The sequence below is a fragment of the Orycteropus afer genome, unplaced genomic scaffold (assembly GCF_000298275.1).
Source record: "Orycteropus afer afer isolate SDZICR_OR568_19922 unplaced genomic scaffold, OryAfe1.0 scaffold00149, whole genome shotgun sequence".
In the NCBI taxonomy this organism is placed as follows: domain Eukaryota; kingdom Metazoa; phylum Chordata; class Mammalia; order Tubulidentata; family Orycteropodidae; genus Orycteropus; species Orycteropus afer.
This window is the reverse complement of record NW_006921736.1, coordinates 8049637-8063508: the sequence shown is the minus strand read 5'-3', so window position 1 is coordinate 8063508 and position 13872 is coordinate 8049637. Positions and strand designations below refer to the sequence as shown.

The following is a 13872-nucleotide window of genomic DNA, read 5'->3' as shown; positions in this document are numbered from 1 at the left end:
GGATAGAAAGATTTTATTAGTATCATTCAATTATAATCAGGTGATATTTTCTCAATCAGTGAGAGGTAGAGGAATTGGGAAATGGTCAATCATTTGAATGCATTTTTCCTTGTTCTTTTGAACTTCATCAGAGGTTTCACTACGGAGTAACGTCCTTGAGACTTTGGATCACTTGTAGCTATCTGTAAAGTTTTTTGTCAACTAGTAAGAGATATAGGAGCTCTGGTAGCATAATGCCTAAGGCACTTGACTGCTAACCAGAAGGCTGGCGGTTCAAACCCGCCAGCCACTCCTCGGAAGGAAGGTTGGGCATTCCTACTTCCGTAGTGATACTGCCTCGGAAACCCAAGGAGGGGTCGCTATGAGTCGGGGCCAACTCGATGGCAAATAACAACAACAAATAACAAGTAAGAGATGTATATTATTGTCAGTATCTGCACCTGTGATTTGGAGATGTCTGCGGGCTTGAGATATGGGTGTGGAAATGCATGTTAAATTGAAGAAAGTGTGACATGTTTAGTTCCTAATGATAACTGTCTAAAAATATGTATGTGTTGTTTTTTTTTGTTTGTTTGTTTTTTGTTTTTTACTCTTCTCTCACATCAGTCCACAGTTTGGAAAGAGTTGTTGTTAGCAACTATCGGGGAACAGTTCACAGACTGTGCTGCAGCAGGTAAAAGAGCACCCACTCTGCTGTCCATCGGTCCGTGGTACTTGCAGAGGGATGTGTGTGTGTGTGTGTGAGTGTGTGTGTGTGGCTGTCCACATGTTTTGAAGTTGTTTGTTTTGTAACCACAAAGTTACTTAGATTCTTTTCATGTGATTGCAGTGTTTGGTGTTTTGTGTATGGGGTTGTGGTGGATGGTTTTTTTTTTTTAAATCTACTAAAAGAAAGGTCACTACTGAAGAGAATGAGTTTGTTTTTTAGCTGTTCTTTGTCAGAGTTCTAGAATGTTCTATCAATACATTCACTGTCCCAAACTTCCTTGCTATTACTATAACTACAGTTCTGTGTTAAATATTTGAGTCACATTAGGAATTAATTGTGTACTCATTGCCATCGAGTTGATTCCGACTCATAGTGACTCTGTAGGACAGAGTAGAATTACTCTGTAGGGTTTTCTAGACTCTAATCTTTATAGAAGCAGACAGGTACATCTTTCTACTACAGAGTTAGCTGGTGAGTTTGAATCCCTGACCTTTTGGTTAGCAGCCAAGTGCTTACCCACTGTGCCACCAGGGTTCTTTAGTTATGAGTATAACAAATAAATAGCCCTCAAAGTGAAGCAGCCAGGAACTGAAGCAGCTAAAATATACAGATTAGCATATGACAGTAAAATAGTAGAGCAAATTTTTTTCTGAAAAGGGCCAGATAATAAATATTTTGGGCTGTTGAGGGCCATACAGTCTCTACTGAGGCTATCAGCTATGCCATTGTAGCATGAAAACAGCCAGAGACAACACATAAATGAATGCATATGTCTGTGTTTCACTAAAACTTTGTGTACAAAAACAGGAAGAAGACTGGACTTGGCCTGTGGACTGTAATTATCCAGCCTCACTATTAGAGATAGAGATAAAATACCAGACCATAAAACATAGGGCTGAAAAATAGCTTTGCTACATATCATACGTGTGTGTATGTGTATTTCCATATGTATGTACTATACATAGAAATGCATATATATATGAGATTTTTCCCTTATAACTCTACTTAATAGTATCTGCAATGATCTGTCCGAAATGAATAGGAATGAAGAAGAGAAAAATTTGAAATCAGTTTGAGTTCCTAACTCCATTAGTAACAGGTTTCCTTTACTTGTTTCAAATCTTCCAGAAAGGGAAAGTGCCCCAGGGTGCCCAGTAAAGTGTGTTTTTAGGCAGGCCCAGCCCCTTCTGGCCCTGTCAATTCCTTCTTCTTCCTCTTGTTTCTCCCTTGGTTGCCTGCCTCAAAGAAGGTTTCAGGGGTAGGCAAGGATGCCCTAACATTATAACCCATGATCCTGCAGTTGAGGCTAAAACACAAGGCCTTCACAGCTTTACTTTGGAAAGCATTTTCAAATATTGAATGACTTTCTGCGAGCCCCAGTGAGTACTTTTGGTTTTGTTTTGATCATGAAATCACTCAAAGAGGAAAGTTTAATTACTTGTTTAAAATTTTGTTTGCTTCTTGGATAGTTACTTCTGAAAGCTCCTGGGGTAATATTTAGAATAATATTTTTCCTGTGCAGCTTTCATTTTCGAAATCTTTTTTTTTTTTAACTCATTGGTATTCAGTTGTTTGCCCTGTGACTTAGATGGTGCGGCCTTTGGAAGCCCTGTGCTTTGTTGTTAACTGTCATCAAGGCAGCTCCCGACTCCTGGCCACCTTGTGTGTTACAGAGTAGAACTGCTCCATAGGGTTTTCTTGGCTATAATTGTTATGGAAGGAGCCCTGGTAGCACAGTGGTTAAGTGTTTGGCTGCTCATTGAAAGGTTGATGATTTGAACCCACCAGCTGGTCAGCAGGAGTAAGATGTGGCAGTCTGCTTCCATAAAGATTTATGTCCTTAGAACTCCTAGTGGGCAGTTCTGCTCTATTCCATAGGGTAACTGTGAGTTGGAATCAACTCAGTGGCAGTGGGTTTGATTGGTTTTGGAATCCTTATGGAAGCAGTTTGCCAAGTTTGCCTTCCACAGAGCCATTCGGTAGGTTCGAACCACCAACCTTTAGGTTGGCAGCCAACTGCAAACTGCTTGTGCCAGCCAGGCTCCTTTGGAAGCTCTGTGGGCTTTGCCAATCGGATAGAAAATTTTAAATTCATCTCACTAACAATTTCAATAATTCTACTTTTGTTTTGCTTACTTCTTACACCACTTTTTATTCATTTAAGCTTGGGCAAGATGAAATTGTCTTAAAACTACAGATGTCTTCTGACTTTTAATATAGAGTAGTTAGCAACTACACAGTGTATTCTATGTATAATTATAAATCCATAAATCTGTGAGAAAGGAAGTATTCTTTAGGAATTATTCTTGTTTCCAGAACCAGAGAAAATACCCTAACTAATAATAAATAGCCAGCATTGAATAAAGAAAGGAGCCCCTGGTGGCACAGTGGTTAAGTGCTCATCTGCCAACCAAAAGATTGGTGGCTCAAACTCACCAGTCGCTCCAGGGGAGAAAGATATGGCAGTCTGCTTCCATAAAGATTTACAGCCTTAGAAACCCTATGGAGCAGTTCTGTTCTGTCCTATAGGGTTGTTATGAGTTGGAATCAACTCCTTAACAACAGGTTTTTGGTTTATTGAGTAAAGAAGACCTATTCTGTGGTTGACTTCGGAAGCTGGAACACCATTAATTGTTAACCATTAGCCCTTCCATTAACTAGCTGTGCAACTTTAAACAAGTCGTCTAAGCTCTCCAGACAGCATTCCTCTCATCTTTAAACAGAGGTTCCTCTTAGCTCTAAAGTTGTATGCAGCCAGTACACTGAACTGATTGATCAAGTTTTGCTGGTTAATTTGTTTATGAATATTATATGTTTGCTGACGGGCCTGCCTTTGCATAGGAGTTGCAGCCTTCTTACCATCCAGTTTGTGAAAGGGCTGTGCTAGGAGACCTCCCAGCTGTGCCTAGTTACCAAAAGCCAAACCAAACAGAGATATTGACAAGTCAGCCTGGTCAGCATCCATCAGGCACAGTACCCTCTGACAAATAGGGCAGAAGTGAACAATATCAAAGAGGGGGAAACGCTGTTTTTTACCTAAAAGGTCATCTGGTGATTTCATGGTCATTCTTGAAAGTGGTCAACTGTAAAGCTTTCATCTTTATTTGATGCTTTTATTCTCACAGGAAGTTTATACCGAGCTCTAGCAAGTGTATCTTTAAAGTGTAAACTAAAAATAAGAAAACTACTGCCATCGAGTCAATTCAGACTCACAGTGACCACCATTGGTTTTCCAAGGCAGTAATTCTTTATGGAAATAGATTACCCCATCTTCCTTCTGCAGGGCAGCTGGTGGGTTTGAACCATCAGCCTTCTTCTTAACAGTCAGATGCCTTAGGCACTGCACCACTGGAGCTCCTTAAAAATAAGAAGTAGGTAATAAAACATCTCTTGATCAGATAATACATTCCTCTGAATGGCCTTTTTTCCTTCCTTTCTTCCTCCCTTCCTCCTTCCCTCCCTCCCTTCCTCCTTCCCTCCCTCCCTCCCTTCCGTATTTCCTTTTTAAATGAATTTGATCTTGGCGAAGTGTATATGGGAGCTCTGGTGGCACTGTAGTTAAAGCATTGGGCTGCTAACTTAAAGGCTGCTAACTTAAAGGCTGCTAACTTAAATCCTTTTTTTTTTTTTTTGGAACTTTTTATTCAAGTATTTCATACATACTAGAATAGTACCCAAACTATACATATACGACTTGATAAATTTTCACAAAGTAAACATGTTCCTCTAATTCCCAGATCAAGTTGCAGAACGTAATCAGCCCTCTCAGGACTCCCCTACTCTGTCTCCCTTCCATCCATTATCTTCCCTCCAAAGGTGGCCACCAATCAGACTTTTAATATCATAACTTAATTTTGTCTCGTTTTGAACATTTGTCTAAATAGAACCATTTATGGTAAATCATATGCATTTAAAAACAAACTCACTGCTGTCGATTGGATTCTGAATCATAAATAGAGACCCTATGGGACAGAGTAGAACTTCCCCTTAGCATTTACAAGGCTGTTTATAGAAGTAGAGCGGCTGGTGAGTTTGAACTGCTGCCCTTTAAGTTAGCAGCCCAATGCTTTAACTACAGTGCCACCAGAGCTCCCATATACATTTAGCCAAGATCAGATTCATTTAAAAAGGAAATATGGGAGGGCTGGAGGGAGGGAGGAAGGAAAGAAGGAAGGAAAAATTTTCTTCCTCAAGATGAGTTATTTTAGTAAATTAGGGAGGTCTCTATTTAAATTATATCTCAGTACTGGAATATTGTAACTTCCAAAAGATAATTGAACAAACTTAAATGTGTAAATTTATAGAGGCTAGCATGTTTGGCAAATTAGGCAAAGCCTTTGAAACTAAGGCAAAATTCCCTAATTTTGATACTTCCCTTTCACATTCGTTTATCAATGCCCAGTGCACAAGAGTAGTGGGCTGACATTGTTTCCTTGCATGTCCTGTGAACATGTGAAGCCAGGAGTCCCAGTCTTTACTCCTACCATTTCATTGAAAATTGGTGTAAACAGAGTAGCTGCAAGGGAGCATGTAACAGTACAAGCAAATAGCTACCATTCTTAAGGCAACCTGAAGTTCAGGATTTAGCTGAAAAAAAGAGGCAGCATTAACTGATGTAGGTAAATGCCTTAATGTTTATTCACTGAAGTAATTGTTGTTGTTATGTGCCGTTGAGTCAGACTTGACTCATATTGACTCCCCCCCTTGCATTACCGAGGCAGTATCACCACGGAAGTGGATTGCCCAACCTTCCTTCTGAGGAGTGGCAGGGGGGTTTGAACCGCCAGCCTTCTGGTTAGCAGTCAAGTGCCTTAGGCACTACGCTACCAGAGCTCCTCACTGAAGTAATTGTTGTTGTTGTTGTTTGCCGTCGAGTCGGCCCCGACTCATAGCGACCCCTCCTTGGGTTTCCGAGGCAGTATCACTACGGAAGTAGGATTGCCCAACCTTCCTTCCGAGGAGTGGCTGGTGGGTTTGAACCGCCTGCCTTCTGGTTAGCAGTCAAGTGCCTTAGCCACTATACTACCAAAACCAAACCCATTGCTGTTCAGTCAGTTCCGACTCGTGGTGACCTCATGTGCCAGAGTACAGCTGCTCCATATGGTTTTGTTGGTTGTAGTCTTACATGAAACCAGATCACCAAGACTTTCTTTCGTGGCACCACTGGGTGGATTTGAACCACAAACTATTAGGTTAGTAGTTGAAGGCAAGCTGTTTGCTCCACCCAGAGACCTCCATGTACAATAATAAAACTCAAAAACTCACTGCCATCAAGTTGATTCCGACTCATAGCGACCCCTTTAGGGTTTCCAAGGCTGTAAATCTTTACAGAAGCAGACTGCCTCATCTTTCTCTTGTGGAGCGCTTGGTGTGTTTGAACCACCAGCCTTCTGGTTAGCAGCCAAATGCCTTTAACTACTACACTCCTAGGAGCTCTGGTAGCGCAGTGCCTAAGGCACTTGACTGCTAACCAGAAGGCTGGTGGTTCAAACACACCAGCCACTCTTCGGAAGGAAGGTTGGGCAATCTACTTCCGTAGTGATACCGCCTAGGAAACCCAAGGAGGGGTCGCTATGAGTCGATCCGACTCAACAGCACATAACAAGAACAACAACAACCAGCTCCTAAGTATTATAATAGCAGACCCAAATTCAGAAGATACTTACTCTGTATGTGGTGCTAACATGTATTTCTTGGTTTTTTGGCCTTTAGTTAAAAGCACAAACCAGAGGGAGGATTGTTAGAGGGAAGCACCTGAGAGCAGGAAAAATTCACAGGAAAAGAGCAGGCAAGCAAACCACCGAAACAGAATGAGCAACTCAGAACACACAGCTTCGAAGGTCCAGTTAGTGTTGGGGCAAATAGCACTAACCACCCCAAAGGGCTCTGAAACTTGGCAGGGAAGGAGAATAAATACTTGGTGTTTTCAACAAAGACAGTAGGGCATCGAGGAAAGTTCATTTGAGTCTGCTTGGCTTTCAGAGTACAGGGAATCATGCAACCCATTTTATAAAGAGTCTCATCAAAACAAAGTAAGAAAGTCAAAAAGCTTTGGTAATATGTTAAAAAGGATAAATTTCTTATCTGGAAAATTCATTTAGCTGGGACACTTTGTTTATTGAAGTCTCTGGATAAATGTAATGTGACTGCTGCAGCCTTTATATACTGACTTGCCTTATTTCAATGATTGTGTTAGAAACAAGTATTTATTAATGATTTCTTGTGTGTCGACTTCATTTTTTCATCTTATCTGTAACTTATGGATAAAATGATAATTTCTGAAAACACAATGCAGGCCTACTTAAAATAATCACTCATTTCTTTTTTCTTCTATCCTCCCCTCAGATGACGAAGTAATAGGAGTTAGTGTCAGCATTCGTGACCGAGAGGATGTCGTCCAAGTCTGGAATGTAAATGCCTCTTTAGTGGGTGAAGCTACTGTTTTAGAAAAGATCTATGACCTTCTGCCCCACATATCTTTTAAAGCAGTGTTTTATAAACGTAAGTGCTTTGTTTTCCAGTTACTACTTTCTAGCTTGTTCTTTCCTGCTTTTAAAAATAGAAACTGTGTTGCAAATGGGGTGAAGGCAGAATCACTTGAAATTCTATAATTCAGAATATGATTCAATAAAATACACTGAAGGGTTTTTTTGCGGGGGAAAAAAGGACAAGTTTAGTCTTGGAAATTAAAATGAGATTTTATTTCGCTTAACTGCATGGATCAGAACAAGAGAATACATATTATATTTGTTGTTTCAAAAATCTAAACCTGATCTTCAATTTGTCATTCTCAGGAAAAAAAAATTCATTCTATTTGAAACAATAATAACAAAAATGTTATTATGTGAGCTGGCAGGTAGATATTCAATCATCCCTTTATAAACATGAATTTGTAATGTATAACATCTGTATTTTGGGAGGAAACTCATTCTGAGCTCAGGAATGATTGAATGTTCTACTGAAATGCTAATACTTCCTCATTACCAATGACTGTGACACAAAATGGAAAGAGAATTCATGCATAGTGGTGAAATGTTAACAAAGGTATGAATAGGTGTGTGGACCCATTGTTTCCATCATGATTCATGTTCATTTCTTTCGTGTGCTCTCTTTAAAAAGTCATCTTTTTCATAATGAAAACAGCTTAGAGCTATTAAACTAATATTTGGTAGATCAGATTGTGGGTTACACTCTTAACAATGAGTTACAGACAAGAATTGACAGCCCTACACATGTATGATAAATTTCCTATTTTCCAAGCTGTTCAAGAGTCAATAACCCTATCTTTCTTTTTTAACTACTGTATTTCACTGAATCTAAGATGCCCTATATGATATGATGCCCTATTATTTTAGTATTACTAAGAAAGAAAAATAAAAGGCTATATATTGATTTCAGAGCCCCTCAAATTTGGGGGCGGGTAGGGAGAATGCATCTTAGAATTGTTGAAATATAATACATTCTTCTCACTTTCATATTGTTTTACTTTTCTCAACCCTTTTCCAAAAAGGACAAAAAAAATAAATGTTTTTTCAGAATTGTCCTAGTATGATAAAGAAATTATAATTAAGGCCTCCCGCCAAGGAACCATGCAGTCACAGGTCAAATGATTTAGGCTTTCAGTGCTCAGACTGCTCTGGCACTGCAGATATTCAGCAGGTGCTGAGCTTCTGAATTTTAAATGCAAGTTTAAAAAAAGAGAGACAGAAAGATGGCTCTGCAGAAGTTGCTTATTGACTGTGTGATGTGGAAATTGCAAATTTGTAGATGCCATTTCGATTCCTTTTGGAACATTGATTTTATATTCATCCAGATACTAATTGAAAGGTCACCAAGGGCTTTTTTTTTTTTTGGTTTGTTTGTTTTCAACTCCATAGAACTAACAACTCTGGCAGAAACTCTCCAGAAAGGAGGTATGTTTCACTGCCAGTTAGGTAAGGGGCTAAACATTGTTGACCACCTTTGAACTAGGTCCACATTGCTGATTGTGTGGACTCAAAAGAGGAAAAAGGCAATTTTAGATTTAAATTTTGGTAATTAAGTCTGGCACCTTGGACTTTTGTCACACTTCAACAGTGTGACCTTGACCAAGTCACAACTTGTCATCCATTCACTTTTCTCACCTGAATATGGAGGAGGTTGGTCTTAGATGATCTCCAAGGTTCCTTCTGCTTTAAAATTCTATGATTAAATGTCCAGGTAACTCATACTAATCTTTTATTAGATAATTAGTCCTCAGAGTGGCTAGGCTGGTTTTTAGAGCCTTAGCATTAATCAGGTAAGACTGACCAAAGCGGGATGACTCACTGCTTAGCAACTAGCTGTTGTGATTGCTGAGGGGAAGAAAAAGGCCAAACAAGGGAAAAAGAGATGCAGTGTGGCCAGTTGAATCAAGCTGAATTGACACCCTAAAGGTAGATGACATTGTAAATTCATGAGTCCTGCAGAACCACTACTGGTCTCAGTAAAAATCTATATTTTAATGGTATAAATTAACATTTAAAAGTGCAAAGATTATTCAAATAAAAATTTGAAGTGGAAAAAACAAGCAGTTCTCTATTTTGTAAAGCAGGCAGTCCTTTACTCAGTAGGGTAATGTACTTCATTCTGTAAAACTAATTTAGAAAAACGAGATTGAGGCAGAAACCTCATTCACTGCATGTTGAAGTATAGTCCAGGATGAGCTAAGTTAGAAATGGCCACCTCCATGCTTTTGGTTTGTGGTGTTATCAGGGTCTTGGTTTAAGAAGTCACAAATTTACAGGAACTAGATGACAGGGTAGATGTTGCATGTAGAAAGATCCCAAGCATATTTGGGCAAGGCCTCCAGCAGGGGGGTGAGGACAGGGCTGCTGATAAGTTACATATGATTTAGGTACAGAGTGATTACTTGACTAAGAAACTCACCCTGTACAGAGATCTTCCCAAATTCTGTTAAGCTCCACAGAGCAGCTGAATGATGAATGTGTTTTCTGATGGAAGAATTGTTTAGAGCAGGGGTTGGCAAACTACAGACAAGAGAGCCTAATCTACTCCCTAACCACCTACCCACCCACCTGCTTTAGTACCAGCTGCAACTACTAGCCTTTTACATTTTTTAAGGGTTGGGGGGAGAAATTTTTTAAGAAGGATATTTTGTAACATGTAAAAATTATAAAAAATTCAAATTTCAGTTGTCCGTAAATAAAGTTGTGTTGCCACACAGCCATACCCATTTTCTTGTATTTTCTATGGGCGCTTCCTTGCTGCAGTGGCAGTTGCTGCTGCAGAAACCACATGGCCTGCAAAGCCTAAATATTTACTATCGGTGCTTTGCAGAAAAAGTTTGCTGACCCCTGGCTAGAAGCATTTCTATTTTCCTTGTCTACCAAGTCTAACCTAAGGCCTACAGAACTTCCTCTGTTTCTCAAGATGCTTTCACTTCTGAGTGTTCTATTCTACCATCTCCATAACCTTTAAAATGGTCGTATTTCACAGTGTCTCAACTATGACCGCGCCAGACTGCCCCTCACACCTAGAAGTAATAAAAATCTTTGGGCAGCCCATATCTCTTGATTTCTAATTTGGAGACTAGCATCACTATCCTTCTACAGCTCCTCTACTTGACCCAGCTGGACTGTATATTTTATTACACAGTACACCACATATTATTTAGCTTCTGTCCTAAAAATCTTTAACAAGAAATCATAAAACATGAAATATTTGTGTAGTCATAGCTGTGAGAAATGCTCATTGAATTAATTGAGATTACAGGCCACTCTAGGAATTTGGGAGACCTGGGGGAATAACTGTTAGGCTGTAAGGTAGACCTCCCCCAGTGGTTTAACCATGTGAAGGGGAGGTTGGGGTAAATAAATACCCAGGACGATCCTGAAGAGAAAATAGTTATCCCCCCCCACCCCGTCTCTAGCAGTCAACAATAGTATGAAGAAAAAAGTCTTAAGACACATGGCTGCTAATCAAAAGGTTTGATGTTCAAGTCCGTCCAGAGGTGGCTTGGAAGAAAGGCCTAGCCATCTATTTCAAAAAAACCACACACTACAAACCCTCTGGAGTACAGTTCTACTGTGATACACATGGGGTCACCATGAGTCCAAACTGACTTGACAGCAATTCTTCTTTTAAGGGGTAAAAAGGGCCACCCCCATCTTTGCCCTCCTAGAGGACATAATTCACTACAAGTTTAGGGTAGAGGTTATGGAGGTGGGGAGGGGGATACAGCATACAAGATCTTGTGTCGCCCCTGGCTTTATCAGACCCAAGCCTCAGCAACTTTTCCACCTGAAGGGAAGAGCATTGAAGCCAGACCTTGCTTCAGGATGGTTAACTAAGTGCAGAAACTGGATTTTTAAACTAGGCCTTTTGCCTTGGAGGAGATATGATATATATCCTAATACTCCCATTCCCCACCCTCCACTTTAAAAAAAAAAAAAAAACTGCAAGCTTTTGGAAATATTTTTGGTAGAGTAATTTTTTAATTCTAGAATTCCTAATTGTAGTTAGTAATTTGGCAAGCCAGACCAAAGGGCTGAAAATCTACTGAAGAAGGAAAACTAAACTCATGGGAGGCAGGGAGGACCCAATCAATTTTATGAAATGTCATTTCCAAGAGTGGGAGTTCGGAGGAGGGGGAGGGCATAATATAATTGTTACCACCCTTGTGTTGTTCTTTGTTTAGTTTTATTTTTTGTTTTATTTTATTTTTAAAGATAGGCTTTTGGAGGGTAACTTGAGTCTCCCTGCAATGCATTCTGTGGGATGCAATTTCCCCTGCAGCGTTTGCGAACAGCCCAACATGCATACTGTCTTCATCAGCTTGTCAGGATTACTCATCCTCTTGGACACAGCAAGAAGAAACAGGCAGCATGCCCATTGCTTATTTATCCCTTGTTTTACTTTTCATTATTACATCTCTCAGGAAATGCACGCCTTAGCTAAAAGTTACTGGCCAAAAATTATTTGAACTCTTGCCGACATTTGGGGAGACTGAATGACATGCTAGAGGAGGGTTGCCCCATCCTTTGCTTAAAGTTTTCTTTCCTTTTTTTCTTTTTTTGTTTTTTTCTGTCCTTTAGCACATGAAGAGCATCATGCTTTTGAAGGTGGACGTGGAAAACACTAATTGCACTCTGTAAAGAATTCTTTATCCTTTGCTGATTGGTTTTGGAAACGGTCTTAACAGGAGGGAGAGTGAAGAGAAGACTTGCCGAAGCTCTCGATGCTGGTCAATTTAGGGTGGTTTCTGTCCTTGCAGAATGGGCAATTAGCACTCCAAGTGGCAGGTGGGGGGTGGGGGAGAGTGTATGGGTTTCTGCCGTCACATTACTTGCTTTATTTTTTTCTTTTTGGCTTTCTAAATCTCTGTTCTTTTCACTTTGATTTTTTCCCCCCTTTTTAATTCCTTCTTCAGTCTAATTATTGTTTTCTATGCTCCTCTTTCATTGAGGCACAAGAAATCGGTTTCCCTTTAAGTAGCTCTGCTGTACCTAGTTAATGAGAATATGCATAAGCGTGACAATACTGCTTTTGAAAACCACACTGTACATGGAGGAATACTAGCTGGTGAAACCTGTCCTCTGATTATTTGTTGTGACACATTCCTACAGACTGTGTACTGGGCATTGTTTTTTCTGTCCCAGGGAAAAGAAAAACCATACTTAATCTGGTTTTGCACTGACAGCACACATACACTTTCTTTTTTCCTTTTTAAAACTATTTTTTTAAAACAATAAAAGAAAAATAATAGTTGGATTGCCTAACATGATAGCTGTAATCACAGTTCAGTATCAGGATATAAATCAAATTCTAGGTCTTTAGACCCTCTGTGGAAATATTGTTAACTGGAATTTCAGTTTGGCCTTGTCAAAGGAGGGCTTAAAATGCTAGCAAGGGATTTCTCCCAATAGGAAGCCTGGTATTTCTAATGGAAAGAGGAGGTAATATTTCAGTTGTTTGAATTAAGCTTCTGAATGTTGGATGTGTGTACCCATTTAAAGAAGCTCTGGTGGCGACAGGGTTAAAACATTTGGCTGTTTGGCGTCAGCGTTAAAACATTTGGCTGCTAACCAAAGGTCAGCGGTCCAAACACACCAACTGCTCCTCAGGAGAAAGATGAGGCAGTCTGCTTTTGTAAAGATTCACAGCCTTGGAAACTCTATGGGGCAGTTCTACTCTGTCCTATAGGGTAGCTATGAGTAGCAGTAGGGGTTTGTGTGTGTGTGTGTGTGTGTGTGTGTAGGTACCCACTTCGGGCTTTACAGATCAATGTTAACACATTTTGTTAAATGATCCCTCTTCTTGCTCATGGTGTGAGCAGGTCCCACATCCTACCCACCCCCCACCCCACCCCCAGCCCATTTTCTTTCATTTAGGAGCAGGAAGTTAAATCTCATTTGCATGGTGACTTTGAACCTTTATAAAGTTGAACTTTGAGTGCTTTCTGTTCATATGAATTATTGGAATTGTTGATATGCATTGCTTTATGCTACCAAAGAAATACTGGCTTTAGTGAAAGGAACTAGCCATCCTCTGGAGCATTAGGACGTGCTCAGACTGCACCCATTTCCTCTAGGCTCTGCCAAGCCTCTGGCTGCTTTTACCTGAATAATGGCAGGGCCCTTTGAAGACGCTTCCTCCTGTGGGCTTGTTTTTGGAGTCCCAGGAGCTAGTGTGTGTCTATGCATTTCACCATAAGGGCCATGCACCCTCGTATGCCATCCTTGTATCCAGGATTTAAAATTTGTAATTCCTCTTGCAGTATTGACCAGCAGAGAGAGGCGAGATGACTTAAAGCCTCCAGCAGCTGTTTGTAAATAAAATTTTCCATTCACACATTTTAGAGGACTTTCAACAATATCTATTTATAAAAATTGTGCCCTTCACTTGTGTTACTAACCATATCTAACATAATAACAATAATTGTACTCGAAAAAATACTTTGTTTCTAAACTTGAGTTTCTTCAGTGATTTCAAAATGAGGTATAAGAATATCCAACCCTTTTCTCAAAAGCTGGGAGTTATTTCTCTAAATGTGCTAACATCCAACTTGTTTTTAAATTATTCATCAAGGATTTATAAAAATTATTCTGGACACGAATTAAAATTCTTTTTTTATAAATATAAGTATTTTTCTGATAGATGAAGAAAAGGATATACTTGACTAT

General features: G+C 39.8%; 1 protein-coding gene across 1 annotated transcript in view; it reads left to right on the top strand.

Annotated features, from left to right (window-relative positions):
- Positions 1-11831, top strand: part of EIF4E3 (eukaryotic translation initiation factor 4E family member 3) — a 79423-nt gene extending 67592 nt beyond the window's left edge. Inside the window, exons 6-8 of the mRNA XM_042781679.1 lie at positions 607-673; positions 7055-7210; positions 11785-11831. Of these exons, the coding sequence (XP_042637613.1) occupies positions 607-673; positions 7055-7210; positions 11785-11831 (270 nt within the window). The remainder of the gene's footprint in view (positions 1-606; positions 674-7054; positions 7211-11784) is intronic.
- The last annotated feature ends 2041 nt before the right edge of the window (positions 11832-13872 follow it).